Source organism: Athene noctua, chromosome 27, assembly GCF_965140245.1.
Source record: "Athene noctua chromosome 27, bAthNoc1.hap1.1, whole genome shotgun sequence".
NCBI lineage: Eukaryota > Metazoa > Chordata > Aves > Strigiformes > Strigidae > Athene > Athene noctua.
Genome location: NC_134063.1, coordinates 7,834,529 through 7,854,458, shown reverse-complemented (window position 1 = coordinate 7,854,458; position 19,930 = coordinate 7,834,529). Strand labels below are relative to the sequence as shown.

The 19,930-nt window shown below is 62.3% G+C and overlaps 2 protein-coding genes across 3 annotated transcripts; both read left to right on the top strand.

Moving 5' to 3' along the window:
* Positions 1-553: 553 nt before the first annotated feature.
* On the top strand, positions 554-12,915 carry LOC141970855 (hippocampus abundant transcript 1 protein-like). Of its 2 annotated transcripts, none has more exons than XM_074927759.1 (12): positions 554-766; positions 3,245-3,340; positions 4,441-4,503; positions 5,567-5,694; positions 5,912-6,026; positions 6,578-6,796; positions 7,451-7,564; positions 8,038-8,109; positions 8,395-8,507; positions 8,613-8,710; positions 9,153-9,278; positions 9,406-12,915. In XM_074927759.1, the coding sequence occupies exons 1-12, from the start codon at positions 683-685 to the stop codon at positions 9,531-9,533; spliced, it is 1,356 nt and encodes a 451-aa protein (XP_074783860.1). In that variant the 5' UTR covers positions 554-682; the 3' UTR covers positions 9,534-12,915. The 2 variants fall into 2 exon arrangements, with proteins under 2 accessions (XP_074783860.1, XP_074783859.1); XM_074927758.1 differs by having other exon boundaries at positions 9,153-9,319.
* Positions 12,916-16,783: 3,868 nt separating this feature from the next.
* MADCAM1 (mucosal vascular addressin cell adhesion molecule 1) lies at positions 16,784-19,832 on the top strand. Its single transcript, XM_074927715.1, has 5 exons — positions 16,784-16,997; positions 17,321-17,587; positions 17,707-18,021; positions 18,347-19,024; positions 19,193-19,832. The coding sequence occupies exons 1-5, from the start codon at positions 16,784-16,786 to the stop codon at positions 19,315-19,317; spliced, it is 1,599 nt and encodes a 532-aa protein (XP_074783816.1). The 3' UTR covers positions 19,318-19,832.
* Positions 19,833-19,930: the final 98 nt, after the last annotated feature.

Here is a 19,930-nt window from a genome sequence, read left to right as displayed (position 1 = left end):
GTTCGGGGCAGAGCCGCTTCGCTCCCCCCGGTGTCAGCCCGCCCGGCGGGCGCTGCCCCGAGCCAGGGCAGGTGCCGGTAACGCCGGGACGGGGCGGCCCCGCTCCCCACCGGCCTCCCCGCGGCTCCTCCGGGCCGCTGCCGGCGCTACAGCCCCGGGACGGGCGGCGGGAGAGGACCGGGACGTCCCGGCATGCCCCGGGCCCGCCGCAGCGGCCCTGGCGGGGAGCAGCCCCACCCACCGCATCCCGTCGTGCCTTGCGCCGCCCTCGGCAGGTGCCGTGACGTCACGGAGCGCCCTCCCAGCCCACCGGAAGAGGCGTCGCGACGCCGCTCGCCCCCGCCCCTCCCAGCCAATCCGAGGCCAGCTCGGCCGACAGGGAAGAGGCGACGCAGCCAATGAGGCGCGAGGAGCGGGGCGCCGGAAGTGCCGGTCAGCGCCGTCGCCCCGGCGACGAGGGCGGGGCGTGCCGCGGGGCGGGGCCTGCGGGCGGGCCGCCCTCCGCCGCCGCCAGCCGGGCCGCCGCCCTCGCCCCGCGGCGCCGCCCCCGCGCCCGGCAGCCCCGGGCCCGGCGCTCCCCCGCCCGGTGCGGGTCCGGGCCCGGGCTCGGCGCGGCGCGGCCCGCCGCAGGGAGGATGGGGCAGCCGCGGAGGCCGGCGAACGGCAGCGGCCCGGCGGCGCCATGACCGGCGAGAAGAAGAAGAAGAAGCGGCTCAACCGCAGCGTCCTGCTGGCCAAGAAGATCGTCATCCGGGACGGGGCCGGCGTGAGCGCGGGGGCCGGGGGCCGCTGGGGCTGACGGGCGCTGGGCGGCGCCCTGGGGCGGGCGGGGCCGAGCCCGGGCCGGGCGTCCCCGGGTGGGCGGGAGCCGGGGCCGGGGGCAGCGGCGTGGGGGCCCTGGGGGCGGGCGGGGGGCGGCAGGTGCGTGGCGGTGGCGCGGGGCCTTCGGGGCCAGGACCGGGCGGGAGCGGGGCTGAGGGTCGCGGCGGGGGGTCCCGGGGCAGGCGGGGGCCGGGAGGAGCCGGGGCTCGGCGCGGTGTGGCCTCGCCCCGGGAGCGCCGCTCTGCGGGCTGGCGCGCTGCCCTCCACCCGCCCCCTCCCCGGGGACTGAGCCCCGGGCCGTGGCACCGCGGGGGGCCCGCTGCTGCCCCGGGGCTCCCCGGGGCGCGGGAGAGGGCGGCTCTGCCCCCCCCGCCCCGGCCGTGCTCCAGCCCGGCGGCTTGGCCCGTTTCCCTCTTCACCGGGTGCCGGGGTTCTCCGGTCAGGACGTGCCCACGCCGACATTCGGTGTTTGCTCCGGGGGTGACCGACCCCCTCCAGGTCCCGGACGGATTCACCTCCCCCGGGAGCCCTTTGCGGCGGGAGCAGAGCGGCTCCGGGCGGCAGCGTCGCGCCCCGAAGTGCGCCCACCTGGGCTTAAGATGGTTGCAAGCTCTTCCCCTCTGGGCTTGCTTTCGAGAGTAGCTCTGCTCGCGAGGCGCCGGCCTGTCCTGCGGGCTCCGAGTACCTTTTTGCATCTTTGTAATTTTTTTCCTGTAGCGCCTTTATGTTTTGCGGCAGCAGCTGCACATCCTCTGGAGGAGCGGTTCGGCGGGTGACCGAGCGCTCCGAAGGAGATGAGTTATCCCAAACTGCTCGAGGGCTCTAACGCAGTAAGATGGTTGATAAGTGGAAGGGGCGACGTTGAGCTGTGAACAGGTTAGATCTGGACCTGCTCCATAAAGAGAGATTGGCCGTTAATTTTGTTGCAGTCGGGTGGTAGAAATGTTTAACTGCTTGAGAGGGCAAAGAGGGATGATGAAGGGGAGAGGAGGGGGCTGCTCTCTGAAGCAAGGTGGGTAATGACAGCTGTACTCTTAATTACCAGCTTTGTGCTACCTTGGGGCTTCTCTCTCTGCTGCAAAACATTATCTCATTTGTGTGCAATAAAACGGAGTTCTTTTAATGACCGGGTCCCCCTCGGGTAGAGTGCCTCTCTTGCTGATGCTGTTGATTTGTTTTTTAAGCAGAAACGGCTGTCTGCAGGAGACACTTTTGATAGAGTCTGTGAACATAAACAGCGTTTCAGCAGAATAATGTCTCTCGCTGCCTTCTCTCATGTTTCAAATAACTTGCAGCTGTATTAGTTATCTGAAATGCAGCAGTATTCTGTCAGAACCTGGGATGATGTGAGTGGGTAAAAGATCGCTCTTCACGCGCAGAGTTTCTTGAATTTCTGTCCCTGAGAATTTGTCAGTGGTGAATGCTGGAGGCAGGATACTGATATGTGTTTGTTCTGGTCCGTTAAATGATTTGTATCTTGGGAGCACGGTGTAGGAACGTTAGTCAGCTATGAGGAAATTAATACGAAAGTCCAGTCTCTCAGCCTAGAAGAAATGCCCGTGGATTGGGGGCTTCCCGTACCAAATCCAGTATCCCTTTGGTTGGGAGATTTGTGAAGCTGCTGGAATTTTTTTAACTGCTGGATACTCTTCAAGCTGCGGGAAGCTGTAAATTGCTGGGATTGCAGACATTTCAGGTGGATTTATTAATAATGTATCAGGGCTCAACTACCCTTCTTGGTGAGTTCAGATCATGTGCTTCGCTAAGAGAAGAAATGGGTTCCTGTGGAACAGCACAGTGTGCTCCTAAGTGTTCGGCATGTGCTGTTCCCAGATGTAATTCAGCTGAAACCTGTGTGCTCTCCTCCCATTCCTTGTGGTTTGTTTTCCTTGTGAGCTTGTGACTTCCAGGAACCAGAAAACCTCCTGGCTAACGGCTGAGACTCGGCCCTTGGAAAAGCAGCGGGACCGATGCTGCCCCGAAAGCGCCATGGGGGATCTTTATGGAGGGGGAGAGGAGCAGGGGCGTGGGGTTTTTAGCAGCGGATCTAAGGCCTGTGCCTTTCCCGCCGCGCTGGGTAGATGATGTTGGTGCTGAGGGGTAAAACCGCCTCCCGCTGCCCGGGGCGTCTCTGGGGCGTGGCACGCGCCGTCAGGGCCTTCCATGAGGACCGAAGGGACGATGCGATCGGTCATCTCTAGAGAAAGCGTAATGGTGTCAAAGTTATTCGTTCTTGGACAAGAAAATCTGAGAACAGTCAGCTTTGTAGGAGAGGCAGGCGTTGGCTGGACGCAGAGGCGGCGCCGAGCACCCTCGGGAGCGGCTCAGGCCCAAGCGGGCGTTTCAGCGTCCGGCATCGCGTCCCCGGTCCGTGGCGGCTCAGGGCACGGGCAGCTTTTCCTTACAGAGCTCTGTTTTGCAGCGACAGGGGATTGGAGAGCCCAGCGTGTACCACGCCGTGGTGGTGATTTTCCTGGAGTTCTTTGCCTGGGGGCTGCTGACCACGCCGATGCTGACGGTGAGCGGGAGATCCCCCCCCCCAGGGCGCGGATCGAGATGGGATCCTCTGTGCCTGAAAAACCTGGAGCTACAGTAGTTTCTTTATGGAGTTGGGCAATTATTTTAGCTTGACTTGGAGCAGAGCATGAGTTACATTTTTGAAAGCTTTTGGAGGATTTCAAGAAAGCAGGAGTGAAAGACCTGACAAGAAATTACTAGAATTTACTGGTAGTTTACTGTCATTTATTCCCCTTTTCTTTTTCTAGGTGTTTTTTCAAAAAAAAGTGCACTTGGGAGCTTAATAAAAGAAAGTTGAGCAAAGCTTTGATTTTTTTTATCCAAAGACTGCACCTTTCACCCAACACCAACTTAGGGATAAAGGAGATTTCTGGTGAGAGACAATTTCCCAGCAGCTCCTGGAGAGCCCAGCGGTGACTCCTGGGTTGTGATTAACACAAGCAGCAACTTCACGGTGAAGTCAAGTGCAGAGAGATAGCTCTGTTAAAGAAACTTAAAATCTTGTTTCGGGTATTTGTCTTTAGTTAAGCAACTGTAAACTTCTGATGGGGCAACTTCAGGGAGAATTCTCAGCTTTTTAAATGCGTTTCCTGGTGGTGGTATGTCAGCTCGCATTGAAGCCTAACGTGCCGTGTGTGGTTTTGTCCTGATCTCTGATATCCAGGTGACTATGCAGAAGGGGCCTGTATTTATGCAAAGGCATTTAGAAATGCAGGATTAGCTTAGTGGTATGAACGGCAGATTGAACATATAGATGGTACATACAGAAGGGGGAGAGAGCAGCAGAGAAGTTGTGTGGCCACAAGAAGTAAAAAATGGACGGAATCAGACAGTGCAGGGATGGAGGAAGGCACGTTTCAGGTCCCCTGAGCCTCGCCCGAGTGTGCTGGGATAACTTATAGACCTGGGAGGTATGAAAGGAAGCGGCTGCCCGTGGTGGGGAGGGGAGGCAGGGCTCCTCACGCCGGTGCAGCAGTGGTGGGGTCGGTGCTCTGCTTCCCACTTCCCTGGTTTCTGCTCTTCCAGGCACCTCGCTGTCAGGTGCTTATGGAAATTTTGCAAAAGTTGCCAGCTCTGTTCTTTGGTTTTTGCTTTTCCCAGGTGTTACACCAGACTTTTCCTCAGCATACGTTCTTGATGAACGGCCTGATTCATGGAGTCAAGGTAAGGAACGTTCCTTCCAGGCTTCCCTGTGGATCTGCAATCAGGGCAGGGAGTTGGCGCCGTCCCGACCTGTGTCACCCGCTGATGTCAGCCCACATGGGATAGATGGCATTGGTGTTTCGGTTTGGGCGCTGCTGGCAGAGCGGGCGCGGGACGAGGCGCTGGGGGCGCGTGGGCACGGGGCGGTTGTGTGCTTGGTGCTGCTGAGCAGAGTTAACAATGTGCTGCCTGTCAGCCTGGCCTTGGGGCCGGAACAGCTGCGTGTTTCAGCTGAAAATATGCTAATCAGCGTGAGGTCAGCCCTGGGGCCGTGTTCTGGAGCGCAATGAAATAAAAAATCAGTGACGTCTGAACTTAGAGCTGACAGAAGCTGGAGCTGAGGGGCCCTTAGCAGGCTCCCCCCAGGGCGGGGTGGGGACCACGCTGCAGCGTGGTGAGTTCGGGCTAAACCAGCATTCCCAGAGCAGAGCGGGAGGCGACTGTATCGAATGGGCAGCAGCCACGTGCTCTGACTTGGGAATGTGGCAAAACAGATCGTTAGGCCCTGGCCCTGGCAAGAGGAGCTCAGAAAATGTCCCCGGGGGGGTTGTGTGTGTGCTGCAGTGTGGGGTGGGTGCTCCCAGGGCCTTTCCCGCCCGGCTCGGGTCTGAGACACCTTCAGAGGCATCCAACGATTTTATCTGTGCTCCGTGGCCGTGGCCTCTCCTCGGGTCTGTGTTGTCTCTGCCCGAAGGAGGAAGCGTTCCCTGGAGCGGCGCAGACATTAACCGAGGGGCCGTGCCCGCGGGCGGCTCCGGCCCCCCCGGCTCAGCCCTTGCCCAGAACTGAAGTAACTGGAGCGTTCGGCAGTGCCTGGCTGCCCAGGGGTGGCTTTCTCTCCCTAAAAGGATGTGAGCAGTTTAACAAACTGTTCTGTTTTGGCAGTATTGCCTGCTTGTGGAAAATAGGAATGAATTGCCTCATTGTATTTTTATCTCTAGATGATGTTGTCGAAAGCTCTGGCTGCCGACGGTCAGAATCTGGCTGAGGGGTTTCTCTCTCCCATCCTGTCTGTCTCCCTCAGGGTCTGCTTTCTTTTCTAAGTGCCCCACTGATTGGTGCTCTCTCTGATGTCTGGGGCAGGAAATCCTTCCTCCTCCTCACTGTCTTCTTCACGTGTGCACCAATTCCCCTTATGAAGATCAGTCCATGGTGAGTTTGCTCGTTGTAAGCGAGGGGCTCTGAGGGGAGGAGTGAGCGTGAGACCGACGGGGGGTCTGTGGCTGCTGCGCTTGGGGATGGGGTGGAAGAGTCCGTCTGGGGGGGATGCTCAGCCTAGAGAGTGGACGGGTGAAGGAGGAACAAGGGAGCGGTTCCAGTTCAGGCGTGCGGTTGCTCTCTAACTCTGCTTTGGCAATGCCTGTTTCAGGTGGTATTTTGCTGTCATTTCCATGTCTGGGGTCTTTGCTGTTACCTTCTCTGTGATTTTTGCCTACGTTGCCGATATCACGCAGGAGCATGAACGCAGCACGGCGTACGGCTTGGTAAGGGGCTGAGGGGCTGGCTTCTCTCGAGAGGAATGTCGGGGGCTCTGCAGGTCCGAGGGGTGCGAGGCGAGGGTGGGGGATGTACTGACAAGCCTGAGGACGGTGTCGGTGAAGGGCGATTCGCGCTTCACTGATAACAGAGTCTCCCTGTTCTGGGTGTGGTTTAGCACCGAGGGCGAGGGCTGGTTGCTGTGCGACCTGAGCCTGGCTGCGAGGTGGCTCAGCCTCCGAACCAGCCGCTCTGCAGCTGCCTCGTGCCGGGGCGGGAGGGCGGGTGGGCGCAGGCCGGGGCGCCGCCGCGTGTACGAGGAGCCCGTGGCCGGGCCCGTTCTGCGGGGTTACTGCCGGAGTCCTGCGTGAGTCCTTAGCGTGGCTTCACCCGCCCTTTGCTGGACCTCAGCCGAGATGGCACCAGGAGAACTTGCCGTCACAGGAGCGCCCGCCCGGGTTATCTCCGTCAGAGGTGCCGAGCTGGCGCCCTTGGGCTCCTCTGGAGGAGAGGACGGGCTCTGGGAGGAAGGGGCTGTATCAGTGGTTTCTGCTTGCAGGTGTCGGCCACCTTTGCCGCGAGTCTGGTCACCAGCCCGGCCATCGGCGCGTACCTCTCCCAGGCCTACGGCGATACGCTGGTGGTCGTGCTCGCCTCGGGCGTTGCCTTGCTGGACATCGGCTTCATCCTGCTGGCCGTGCCGGAGTCTCTGCCAGAGGAGATGCGCCCCGTCTCCTGGGGAGCTCCCATCTCCTGGGAACAGGCAGACCCCTTCGCTGTAAGTCATCTTGCTGCTGCTTTTCCGCACGCTGGCGATGCTTATATTTGCTGTAGTTCTGCCAACTTCTCTCAGAAGGAAGACGCCTTCCACTAAAGGGGAAGGATTTGGGGCGTAGGTTAACCCCGTCGCAGGTGCAGCCTTCAAATGACATCAGACTGTGCCTCGAAAGCTGCCGAGCGGCTTCGCGGAGCTACAGACCAGCTGAACGCAGCTCGGGGCGTCCCGAGGCAAAAGCATCTTGTGGTGGAGACGTGCCGGTGGTTTGACTGCAAATCCCAGTGCCAGGAGAAATCTGTTGTGCTCCTGGCATCCGGGACCTTTGCAGTTTCACCTTGCCTTTGCTTGCTAGGAAGGTTATTTTGGTTGTCTGAGGAAAAAACCAATTCTGACCAAAAGCACTTGACTATAAATCTGAGCAACTGAGAGATGACAGTTCCTCGTTCTGGGGTGTGTTGGTGCAGCTGTACCCCGCCCTGGTGTGCTGCGGCATCTTCCCCGAATGCTGCTCTGGTTTCATTCCAGCATTCCCCTCCTTGATATAAGATGGTCACTTAAGCACTTGGGTTTGCTGTCTCTGTACCTGGAGGATATTTAATGATATTAACTCTTCTTTTAAAAAATTTTTTTCATTCCCCATCCCCTTCCCTACAGTCCTTGCGGAAAGTGGGTCAGGATTCTACAGTGCTGCTCATCTGTATCACCGTCTTTCTCTCCTACCTTCCTGAGGCCGGGCAGTATTCCAGCTTCTTCCTGTACCTGCGACAGGTCAGTCTCCTGCCACGAGGGAAGGCGGGAATGCAGGAAGTCCCAGCCTACAGACCGTAGTTCAGTCGCATGTCCTGGGGAGGCTCGTCTTGGCCAATAGCTTAGTGAGGCTGAAGCTGTAAGAAATAGTGACTTGTTCCAGCTTTCCTAAAAAATGGGGGAGTCTGGCGACCACTCCGTTGGGCATTGACCGGACTCTTGCTTGGTTTCTTGCTGGTGGTCTGTCTGTCTGTCCTGTCCGTGCCACTTCCAGCTGTTTAAGGTGAGCCCAGAGATTTAAAACTGTTCTTTCAGCCAGAGGAAAATCCTCTGTTGTTTTCTTGTGGCAGCAGGGAGGTGGTGAGAGCGCGGCTGGTTAATGCTGAAGTGTCTGATTAAGCCTTGTCACTAAACGTCAGTGACACCAAGTGGCTTTTCTCCCGTGGTACAAATCTCTTTTTCCTCTGAAAAGTCCCTCTCTGGTGTTTTCACAGGTCATTGGTTTTTCCTCGGAGACTGTGGCAGCCTTTATTGGGGTAGTTGGAATTCTCTCTATACTGGCGCAGGTGAGGAGCAGTTTCTCTCGTGACTCCAGCCATCTCGTTATAAAAACATCCAAAATCTCTGGTGATCGGGGCTGGAGAGTTGTCAGAGTCCCTGTGGCCACAAGGACGTGGCTAGTGCCATGCGCAGCTCACCTGTGGTCCCTCTCTCACCCGCTGGATGTAGCTGTTGGGGAACAAACGGTGGCAGCCCGTGTGCTGTGACGGCCCGCGGCTCCTGCCCGCTCGTCCCCAGCCTTGTTCTCTGTCTTTGTGCTCACACTGACAGCACCTGGTTTTGCTTTCCAGACAGTAGTGTTGGGAATTCTGATGCGTTCGATAGGAAATAAAAACACCATCCTGTTGGGACTGGGCTTCCAGATCCTGCAGCTGGCCTGGTACGGCTTCGGGTCGCAGCCTTGGTAAGAGCTTGTCTCCCTCCGCGCGGGTCCCTGTCCCCGTCGGCGCCGCCCCGGCTGCGGCTGGTCCCGGCGACCGCCCGCCTGACGTGGCCTCTTTCCCCCGAGGATGATGTGGGCAGCGGGGGCGGTGGCGGCCATGTCGAGCATCACCTTCCCGGCCGTCAGCGCCATGGTGTCCCGGAACGCCGACCCCGACCAGCAAGGTGGGTGTCCAGGGCCGGGGCGAGCGCGCGGCGCCCCTGAGCTGACACGCGCTCCCGTTCTCAGCCTCTGACCGTAGCTGATGCTTTGGGGGAATTCCCAAATTCCCAACTTAGATGCTCAGGGCGGCCTGTCTGAGACAGAGGGGAGGCCGCTGCTCTGTGTTCGGCCTGGCCCTCAGACTTGGGTGCCTTAAATTCCAGTTCAGTTGGAGACTGGGACCCGATGTGTCCACACTCATTTTATTTGCCGCAGCAGCCAGTCCAGCCCTGCTGATTTCTGTAGAACCTGATGCTGAGCAGAGCTCGTCGCCAGCCCACCGCTTCATCTGTGGAGTGTGTGGCCGTCCGGATCTGAATGCTTGATCCAGTTTTTAGATACGTGATGTCCTTGGATAACGCCGCAGGGCGGAGGCACATCTCCCTCTCCCCGCTCTGTCCCCAGGTGTGGTGCAGGGGATGATCACTGGAATTCGGGGTCTGTGTAACGGCCTGGGGCCGGCGCTCTATGGCTTTGTCTTCTATCTCTTCCACGTGGAGCTGAATGAAATGGCTGAGGTGGAAACTTTGGGTAAGGCCTCCAAACCCAACATGGCCAACCCTACGGACGAGGTAACCCGTTCAGCGTTGTCGCGCCGTGTGCTGGGTGCTTCCGCCCCGCGCCCGAGCGTTAACCCTTCCTCTGCTTGTCCCCACAGAGCAGCATCATCCCGGGGCCTCCCTTCCTCTTCGGGGCCTGCTCTGTCCTGCTGTCGCTGCTGGTGGCCCTGTTCATCCCGGAGCACACCCTGGCCCTGCGCTCGGGCGGCCACAAGAAGCACAGTAACGGGGCCCAGGCCCACCCCCACAGCCCGCAGGCCGGCGGCGCGGACGGGAAGGAGCCGCTGCTCGAGGACAGCAGCGTCTGACGGGGGCACGAGGACCCGCCCGGCCCCCGCAGCGGAGTCCGGGGCGAGGGGAGCGGGGGACGGAGGTGACACTGTGCCACCCACAGCTACTGGGAAGGGACGGGGTTTCCCTTCTAGCCAAACGTGCCCAACTGGTGCAGAGGGGGGGTTGATCAGCCGGCGCCGACGGAGGGGAGGCGCTGAACTGCTCCACGTGGAGGGACGGTTCTGGAGAGCAAACCCGCCCTTGTAGGGGAATTCCAGCCTCGGTGTGAGCTGCCAAACGCCCAACTCGCCAGTAAAATGTGAAGGAGCTCTGACACGAACAGCCCGAGTGGCCGGAGTGAAGGAGGATCCGGCCCTGCCCCCATCCCCTCGCCCGGCCGCTCCCCCCCGGCGGCTGCGAGCGGACCCGCGCGCCCGAGGGTCGGTGATCGGCCCGGCCCAGGCGAAACCCGGACACCCCCCCCAAAAATCCACTGACTTAACGTTCTGGTGAAGGTAAGAAAAATGAAGAAGTAAAATAGCAACAGACACACAGGAGACTGGGCAGAGGAGAGAGGGCAACTACACGAGGTCCACGTGCTCAGAGGTCAGCAACATTTGTGTTCCTGTTTGGTTTTTCCTTTTCTGCTACACGGGTGTAACGTTTGTCCCTGCTGCCTCCACGGGTAGTAGGTAGAAGGATTTTTCAGAATTTTTTTCTGGAACTGTAGGGGTTGTTTAGAAAGTACAGTTCTCTGGGAGGTTGAAGAAACAGCTGAACTCTGCTAGGCGCTTGGATAAAGTGTGGTTTCCTGAGAGAAAGGTCGAAGAAATAGCTGTTTATCTTGAGCACTTTTATAAAGCATGCTGATCTTTCCCCAGGCTCTTGCCATCTAATATTAAAACCAGATAATGACCGTAGCTTGGGTTTTTTTCCTTGGTCCAAAAGGTCCTGATGGTGATGATTACAGTTGATTTGAACGTACAGGTTTGGGTTCCACGTAGCATTTCTGAGCCTGCTCCGAAGGGTTTCGTTCTGTTGAAGAGTGGAGTTGCAACCTCTGCTGCGGGGTTCAGCTCTGGTGAGAAAGAGCAGCAGGAACTTGAACTTGAGTGTTGTGAAAGCAGCCGAGACAAATGTGCGGGGAACGCCGGGTTGTCTGTGGATACGTGGAGGTACGGCAGAGGGCAGGACACAACTGTTCGCATCTGAGTGAGATCAGAAGTGACGGCACCGAGCGCTCGCTGGGGCAGCAAAGACCGAGCTGGGAGCACTTGGGGAGTTGGTGGTTAAGGGAATTGAGGGAGCGTGCGGCTGCCGTCGGCTGCCTGGGACCCTCCGCGGGGCGGGGGGACGGGTGACCTCGGCGAGAAGGGCCGCAGGGAGGGGCTGGGGCCTCGCATTCGGGTCTCCCTGAACGGGTGGTTGTGGGCGATGCCGCTCCTGCGCGGCGGCGGCTGCGGGTGCCGTTTGCCTCTGGGCTCGGTGGAAAATCCACCCGGGTGGCCCCGGAGAGCTCAGTCCTGGCCCCGCGCCGGGCTGCGGGGGGACGTGAGCTCTGGGCCGAGCTCTCCCGGCACGAGGGCTGGTTACTGCTGGCGTGGGACAGGGAGCTGCGGTTCCGTGTCGGTCTCAAACACCCGTTAACGGCTTGGAACCGCCTGCCTGGGCTGAGCCGATGGGACAAAGTCTGCTTATCGCTTCCCTGGACCAGTTAGTTATTGGAGGGGGGCGGTTAAGTGAAATAATTCAGTTTGGTTTAGTCTGCCCCGGTGCCCCGCGATCAGAACCGTAGGAATGGGCAATGGCCCGTGCAGCCCCAGGCGACCTGCGGTGGTTCCAGCTTTCCCCAGTCCGTGGTGGTGATGCTCCAGATTCCCGAAGGTTACAGGGATGGTCCGTGCTGTGCGTGCACGGCAAGCCCCTTTCCTGAAGGAAATTCAGTCACTTAAATTTCCAGGCAGCAATCCCAACTCTGCGTTCTGCCTTTCTGGGACCGGAGCTTCACCGAGTGCGTCTGGCGACGGGTTTGTTCACACCCTGTGAGTGACCTGGGGTAGGTTTGTCCCTCACACACGGAGGAAGTGGAACCAAACACCGAGTCGTTACCTCGTTCACACTGAGGCTCTCGAAGCTTCACGGGTAGAGTAGGGCAGAACGTTACAGAAAGACGAGCGTAATTTATATGATATAAAGTATATAGAGATATATTTTTAAAAGTCCTTTCCTTTATTGAAGAGTTTATTGAAGCCGCTGGGTTTCTGTCCCGTTCCCCCTCGCCGCTGCCAGCGGCATCTCAGCCTCTCCCTCCCCTCCGACAGCAGAACTCTCGGGGCGAGCTCCCTCCGGGTCCCCGCCGTTCCCCGGCCCGGGGCGGTTCCGTCGCTCCGGCAGCCCCGGGCTGGGGCCGGGCGATGCCTCAGCCCAGGCGGGTGACTCGTAGGCGGGTCCCTGCCCTGGGACCCCCGGGAGCAGGCAGGGATGTTCCTTTCTGCGGTTTTGAGTTCCTCTCACCTGGCCGGTGGGGGCCTGAGCCCCCCGGTAGCTCCGTCCCGCCCAGCACGGGGATGGGACCCACCCACCGTTCTGCCTTCACGGGACCGAGGAGGACTTGGGCCAAGCGGGGACGGAGCCGGAGTTGCCGGACCCGAATGAAGAATGTCTCATTCTGAAGGGCTGGTAATTCTGCAGCGTCCCACGTGGAGACTGGAAAATCTGTATGGAGCATTCAGCTAGTTTTGCCAATTTTGGTTACTTTATATGAAAAAGCAACTTTTTTAAAAGAGCCTTTTCTTAAAACCCCCTTGATCTGCTGTGCAGTGCCTGAGCCTGGCTGTTTAACATCAGTATTCCCAGAATTTATCTGCAGTGACTTATGATTCAGGTCGGTGACAGCGACGCCCCAAACATAAGGCAAAGATTGGCTGAACTGCCCCTCCTCTGCAGTTCCAGTGCTAACGGCAGCAGTTCAAGTGAGTTTAAGCTGATCTTGTTGCATTAAAAAACCTGCGTTAAACCATTGCTTTCTCTTCTGCTGTTACTTTGGCAAAACAGTAACTTTTTACTTCACTGGTTTTTTTAATTCTTTGCACTCAAATGGCTGCTAACAACCTGGATTATCTTTAAGAAGCGTGGGCACGTGCCAAGCCCACGTTCACTGAAGAATGGCCGTACCTCCGCGCTCTCAGAGTTTACTATTGCGTGCGTTTCTGTACCTCTCTTTTTTTAGGCTAACGATGAAATGTATTTATTTCAGTTCGGGTTGTGTTTAGAACTGGCTAATCTCTCCCTCCGGTGGATTATTTATTAAACTGCTGCTTTCCTGTTGTGTTGAAGTTCTCTGTCCTCGATCCTCCCTCGCCTGCGTTACCAGGCAGCTTCCCCCGAGCCTGCCCTGTGCCCCCTCCCGGCACCTCTGGGCCCGGGCAGGTTGTGCCAAGAGGTTGGTGTTGGAGAGCGGGTGTCGGGCCTCGCCCATCGGCCTCCTGTCCCGAACGGGCACAAGGCGTTGAGTTACGGCTCCCAGTTCCTTAAAGCTGTTGTAGAGCACAAAGGGCTTGGAACCAGCTCACCCTCAGCCCCGACCCTATGTAGCTCTCCAGGTTTCCGCGGGAGCGTTAAACCAGCTCCGGCATCTCCCGCACTTGGGCGTGAAAGGGGCCGAGGCCTGGCCCCGCTGCTCGGCCTGCAGGGGGGCTGAGTGCTGGCGCAGGAGGAAGCTGTTTTCAGGCAGTTTCTGCAATATCGGGTGAAGTAGGGAGCAGCAAAACGCTCTGGAGGAGCAGGGGACCCGCTGCCTGCGGGGGCCCTGGCTGGCGGGTTTGTGTGTGCTGGGAGGGCGCTGCCACCCCCCAGCCTGAGGTCCCTGGGCCGGGTCCCCAGGTCCCCCCTCCCCACGCCAGCGCCTGCCCTGCGGGAGCCTCCTCCCAGACTGGTTTTTTTTAACAACCCAGACCCATTGTCTTCATTTTCAGCCAGGTTTAATTCAGATATTGTCCTACTCATTAAAGCACTTCTTTGCGTGCCCGAGGGCGGCGCTAAGTGAACAATATAATCACAAGAAGCGTGAACACACCCAAGGCAGCTCTTGGATGGGGTCTGGGGTTTGATGGCCGATATCCTGTAACGAGCTGGAAGCACAAACCATCTCTTAGAATCTGTTGCCTTTTGCATTTATTTCCACTGGACTTGAGGTTTTTTGTTTTTTTTTTTCATGTTAGAGAAAGAGCCCTGGGCTTGTCTCATTCTGAATCTCTTGGCAGAAGAAGGGAGGGTGTTTAATACAGCACGTTGTTGGCCACCCTCTCCTCGCTGCGGTGGCCACCGGGGCCGCAGGCGCAGCCCGGCCTGGCTGCCGCGGGGATGGCACCGGGCGAGAGCAGAGCCTCCCCCGGGTGAGCTTCCCGTGTTTCGCACGTTGCAGGAAGCCTTAATTTTGTTCCCCTTGTCCTCGTCAGTGCCTGCCCCAGCCCCGTCCTTTCGAGGGCCAGTGCTGACAGCCCGTGGCTACACCCCGGCCCGAGGGGCTCCGGCGCTGGCACGGGGTATCCTGTGCTGGGGCCGCTGCTTGTCCCTCTGCACTTTGTCTTTCCCCGCTGAACTGTTTTGCTTCCTGAGAAACATCTCTGGGCCGAGCGTTGCCCGGCGAGAGCCCCCAGCTCCTGCCCCTCAGGAGGAAGCACCGTTGGCTTCCAGGAAAACTGTTCGGGCTTCTGATTCTTGAAAACCACCATTTCCCTTCTGACCCAAAGGTTTCCTGTTGGGTGGAAAACTGTCCCGGTGCCGAAGCTTGTTTCTTCTGCCCGGTGTCTGCACCTCGGGGAGGGGGAGCTGCCCCTGCGCCTCCGGGAGGGAGGAAAAGGCCTCCGAGTCCGCCCAGACGAGACCCCGAGCAGGTGGTGGAGGGAAGGGTGGTGGGTCACTGTGGGGGGGCCTCAGGGGGGCTCGGGGCCAAACCTGCTGCCTTAGGGCCCTGCCATCGTGTCGCTCCGAGCTTGGACCAGTTCCCTGACCTCTCCCTGCTCAGTAGCCCCGGAGCTGGCCCTCGGGGTTGGGGGTTTATCGGGTTTCTGTAACTCTGGTTTCCTCTGTGATCCACGCTGCCCGTCCAGCCCCACGGCAGAGGCCGGGGCAGCTCCCAGGTGCTCGTGGCATCAAGTGCTCTGTGAGCGCCGACCCGGAGGAAGCGTCTCACAGGCGCTGGACTTTCTGGTAGCCATTAATCTCCTGATGACCCGTCCGGGAAAGCTGCCTAAAAAAACAAACCAAGTCTGCTCCGTAAATGCTTGACTCCGGTTCAGATGCTGGTTTATGGGTTTTTCTTTTCTCACCTGGCGCATCCTGTCGAGGCCACCTGGGCCTTGGGGCGCGATGCCAAGGGCTCGCGGGGAGCCGCCTCTCGCGGGACCCTCAGTCCGGTCCACGGCAGCCGCTCGGGGCCCGGCTCACGGCCGGAGGCTGCGCAGCTCCGCACCCCCCGCTCAGGGGCTGGTGGGTGCTGAGGGGCTGGGACCGATCCCCCGGGCCTGTCGCTGTTGGTCCGCCGTTGCAGGAGCCCTGGCAGAAACCTGCACCAGGCCCTGGCCAAGGGCGGCTTCCAGGGTTTGGATAATTTATCTTTTTACCTGTGTTTGGCCCCAAAACTGCGTAGCAGCGGGTGTGGCCTGTGAGGATGGTAGTTCCCTTCCTTCAACCCTGCTCGGTGCTCGCCCCGCCGGCCCCGGGGGGTGCGCAGCCTGCGCCACCCCCACCGCTACCACGGGTCTTCGCTTGCCCCTGGCCGGGGGGGACCGGCCTCATGCGCCGAGTGGGCGCCGCGGATCCGGGCGGTGAAATCCCGGCCCCACGTGCGTGGCCTCGGGCGTCCCCCGCTCGCTGCTGGGAAGAGCCTGGCCGGCGCGGGCAGGGGGCTCCGCGGCCACTGAGAACTCCGGGAAGTGTCTCTGTTAACACAGGATGGAAGGAACAAAAATCCCCGGAGCCATTAATCACTGGCTTCAGCTGAATGTGCATATTTGATGGCGGCTGTTTACAGAGCACTTCCCTGCTCCGAGGCCTCCTGCACCGTGGGACCGTTAATTACCCCCTGGAAGGATGCGCGACGCGCCCAGTGCCCGGAGCTGCCTCTCCAGAGAGTTCCCAGATGGGAAAGGGCCGGGTCCTGCCCCGACTTTCCACCTTCTGTGACTGTGACGGGGGTGCAGGGCTGGGCCCATCCCCACCCTCGGCCGTGGCCCGGCAGGACGGGACGGGGCAGCACCGGGCCCGTCTCTTCCCGGGGAGTGGGGCAGGACCTGCCGTGAGCCAGGGGACGGGCGCTGGGGCTGTGCCGGGGCCTGGGGGCCACAGGACGTGGGGCAACGAACATCTTCACGCGGTAACAGTTTCTCAGTCATCGATACCATCAAACCAACCCTCCCAGACACCAACTTCCATCCTTGTCGACGCCCCGTCCTGGCAGTGGATGCTGTTTGCAGCCCCCGAGCCTGGGGCTGGACCCCTCCTCCCCCTGCCCTGGGGCTGCGCCTTCCCACCCCCAAGCCGGGGCTGCCTGGGGGCAGGGGGGTGCCCGCTCCCGGGGCCCCGCCGGGCTCCGCTGGGACGTGCCCTGGGCAGCCGCTGCGGCCGTGGGCTCCCGTCCCTCCGCCCCGGCGGGGCTGAACACGGGCCCGGGCCCTGCTGTTGGGGTGGGGGGTCTGCGACGACCCCAGCCCCCCCCGGCTCATTTCAGCTGTTGAAATTTCAGCACTTGGGGGTGCAAAGGGCTGGTTTGCTGGGGGGGGGGGATGATGGAGCCTGGTGAGAACCAGGGAAGGAACAGGGGCTCGGCCACGTCCTGGGGTGCAGGTGCCTGCGCAGGGCTGCCGGGGGGGTGAAGGGGGCTCCTGCAGCCACGCTTTGGGCCAAGGCTCTCCGGGTTGGGGGCTGCCAGCACGGCCCTTGGCAGAGGAGCTGGGCGTTGTGCAAGAGCTGAACTTGGGAAAAAAATCGGAAACCTCCCTCTGGAAATACCCCTCGGGCTGGAAAGTGGCGGAGCCCCCGGGGCCGGCGCTTGTGGGGGCGGTTCCTACAGACCTTAAGAAGAGCCGAGGTCGGGGCTGGCGGCCAGAAGGAGACAGTTCCACCGGCCTTCGCTCCTGGAAGGGGGGAAGGAAGGAAAATCAGCTCCTGCTGCTGCCCTGCCCGCCGCTGGCCCCGGGAGCGATGGCGACGGCCCCTCTCCTCTTCCTCCTCCTCGTCCTCCTCCTCGGCTCCCCGCGGGGCTGCAGTGGTGAGTCCCGACCCCCCGACCCGCTGCGCTGCCCCGGCCTGCGCCCGCTGTCCCGCTGCCGAAGGGCCACGACGCTGCCGAAGGGCGAGACCCGGGGCAGGGGCGTTTGGGCGCGTTTCCCCAAGAAACGGCTGGAAAATCTCGGTGGTAAACCGAGACGGATCCAGCGGCAACACTGGTGATGGAGCAGGCCCGGGCTGGCAGGCACCCTGGGCTGGCTGCCCCGTGGCCCCCCCAGTGCCCGGTGGTGGCGAGTGGCTGCCCCGGCAGCGCTGGGGGGAGGCTCGCCCACCCCTAACGAGCCGTCACTAACGAGCGGTGCCCCCCCTCCCCGGCGATGGAGCTTCTGCGGTGCCTGAGCGTGACCACCCGCCTGGCAAACAGGGGAACCAGGGTCCCGTTGGCCCCGCAAGCAGCGGGGTTCTGGTGACCGTCCCCCCTGAACCCCCTTTCCCTCCCTCCCGCCCCAGGGCGACCCGCCGACAGGCTGGTGCTGGTGCCGCTGGAGCCGGTGGTGCGGTTTGGGGGCTCAGCGCAGCTGAACTGCTCCCTGGCCTGCGCGGGGGGCACGGTGCAGTGGAAGGGTCTGGACACCAACGTGGAGAGCATCACCTCCTTCCCCACCCACAGCGTCCTGCACGTCAGCAACGCCGTGGTCGCCACGGGGGGCACCAAGAGCTGCCACGGCACCTGCCACGGGCAGCGCTACCAGCGCACTGTCAACCTGAAGGTCTACGGTAAGCATCCCCCAGACTGCCCCTCGCCGCCTCCCGGGCCAAGTCCGGGATCCCCGAGGCAGCCCGGTCCCCCCCCCGCTGCCAAAAATCACGCCTTGACGCTGCAACTCCGCTCTCAGCCCTGCCGGACGCGCTGCAGCTGGAGGCGACGCCCCGCGCCCTGGAGCCGGGGCAGCCGGGCAGCCTGCGCTGCTGGGCCGGGCAGGTCTACCCGCTCGCGGGGCTGGTGCTCTCCTGGTACCGGGGGGACCAGGCGCTGCCGGAGGCAGAGCTCGATGCGACAGAGACCGAGGAGGAGCTGTTCAACATCGCGTCCACGCTGCGGGTGGCTGGGGAGGAGGTGGCAGAAGGGGTGGAGTTCAGGTGTGAGGTGACGCTGAGCATCGGGCAGCAGAACTTCACCCGGGTGGCGTCGGTGGCCGTGAGCGCTGGGGGTGAGTGCTGGGGGGAGCTCGGGACCTGCCCCCGCCGCCGGAGCCGACCCCCATCGCCCTGCGCTGCTTGAAACAGCTTTGCTGGAACGGGAGCGGCCCCGTTTCTGTGCCGCTCTGCAAATCTCCCGTCCCCGTCGCTGTGCCCGTCCCCGCTGCCGTGCCGGGGGGGCCGGTTCGCTCCCGCTCGCTGCCTCTCCCTGCCCGGGGCGGTTGGTGTGCGGGGAGGGGCGGAGGGGATGTCACCCCACTGGGACAACGTGTGCCAGAGAGGCCCCGTCCCAGCTCCGGGCTGTGGCGAGACCGCTGTGACCTGTTGTGTCCACAGCAGTGGCGGAGCAGCTGGTGGCCGCGGCCACCTCTGCAGGGAGCCCCTGGCCAGCGGCGGCCGTGACAGGGAGCCTCAGCACGGCCGGGCCTGTGACCACCACAGCGCTGCCCCCGGAGACCAGCGCCCCCACGCACCATCCCAGCACGTCCCTGACCCCCACCGCGTGGGAGCCTGACGCCGAGACCGTCCTGGAGCTGGCTGCTGCCACCGAACCGCCCTCCCCAGAGCGTCCTGCTCCCCGGGACCCGCTCACAGGCAGCCCCGCAGCGCGTGCGGCCACCACCAGCCTCCCCGGCGCGGGCACGGCGAGCCCCGGGGCTGAGGTGCCGGGGACGGCTGTGGGGGGTCTCAGCGGGGGCTCTGCCCCGGCGGCGCAGGGCTCGGGGCCGTCCGTGGGAACGGTGCCCGCCTGCAGCCTGCGCGTCTGGTCGCTGCCTCCCAACGGGACGCGGGGCAGGGCCCTGCGCATCGAGTGCCGAGCACGCTGCGCCGGGAACGCCACCGTCCGCTGGCTGCGGACCCCCGTGGCCCTCTCGCAGTACCGGGAGGAGGCGGCGGGCAGCAGCTCCACGCTGCGGCTGGACCGCGCCGAGCCCCGGCACCAGGGCCACTACCAGTGCGTCCTGCTCGGCCCCCGCTCCCAGGCCGCCAGTCTGCAGCTGACAGTCTCGGACGGTGAGTGGTGGTCTCAGCCCCCTCCCTGCGCCCCAGCCGCTTGGGCTCGGGCTGCAGCCGGTCGCGTTCGTGCCGCGTGCGGTGCTGGGGGTGCGACATGCACCCCTCGGGACCCGCTGGCGCAGGCGTGTCCGCCCGCAGCGGTAAATCCTCCGCGTGTCCTGGCAGATCCGCTCAGCACCGGCCCAGCCGTCGCCGCGGGGTCGACACTCTCGCTCCTGGGACTGATTGTGACCGGCCTCGTGTCTCGACGCTTCTGGAAGCGATTCAGGTCTCGGTACGAGCTGCCGTAGGAGCAGGAGCTGCCCTCCGCACCGGCCCCGCCACCGGCCTCGCCCGGCCCCCGGGATGACGGAGCGCGGCCGCCCCGCTCCTGGTGGCGGGGGGAGCCGAGAGCGGCCCCCGCCCGGGACAAGCGCTCTGGGACCCCGAGACCTCCGACCTGCTGCTGCTGCCCGGGGCGAGAGGCTGCGCTGCCTGGGGGCCGCCGAGCACCGGGCCCCGCCGGGCTCCCGGGCCCGCTCGGAGCAGCCGGTGCGTGAGGCCCGGGGGGGCGAGAGGGGGCTGGAACGGGACGAGCAGAGACGCCGCAGCACCGGGTTGGCGGGGACAGTCCCGGGGCCGGGGGGGGTCCGGCCCTTGGGGGCTCCCGCAGCCACGGCCCGGTCGTGTGTCACGACAGAGGGTCCGGAAGCTGCCCGGGGGGCGGGGGGGTGCGACCCCCCGGCACGGGCGGAGGGGCGGGGCCTCGGCGGGCGGGGCGGGGCTGCAGTAAAGGGCTGTTCCTGCCTGACCCCGGAGCGAGTGTCCCTTCGGCCGGGGCTGCCCGGCCCCTCCCGGTACCGGGCACGCGGGGCGGGGTCCCCGGGCAGCGTCCGTACCGACCGCCGCGCGCCCGGTTGCTAA

Coding starts and splice junctions, on each gene's coding strand:
- LOC141970855 (XM_074927758.1), top strand. CDS start 683: ATGACCGGCGAGAAGAAGAAGAAGAAGCGGCTCAACCGCAGCGTCCTG. Junction 7,565..8,037: donor TCTTCCTGTACCTGCGACAG/GTCAGTCTCCTG, acceptor GTGTTTTCACAG/GTCATTGGTTTTTCCTCGGA. Junction 8,110..8,394: donor TTCTCTCTATACTGGCGCAG/GTGAGGAGCAGT, acceptor TTTGCTTTCCAG/ACAGTAGTGTTGGGAATTCT.
- MADCAM1 (XM_074927715.1), top strand. CDS start 16,784: ATGGCGACGGCCCCTCTCCTCTTCCTCCTCCTCGTCCTCCTCCTCGGC. Junction 18,022..18,346: donor GGTGGCCGTGAGCGCTGGGG/GTGAGTGCTGGG, acceptor TTGTGTCCACAG/CAGTGGCGGAGCAGCTGGTG. Junction 19,025..19,192: donor GCAGCTGACAGTCTCGGACG/GTGAGTGGTGGT, acceptor GTGTCCTGGCAG/ATCCGCTCAGCACCGGCCCA.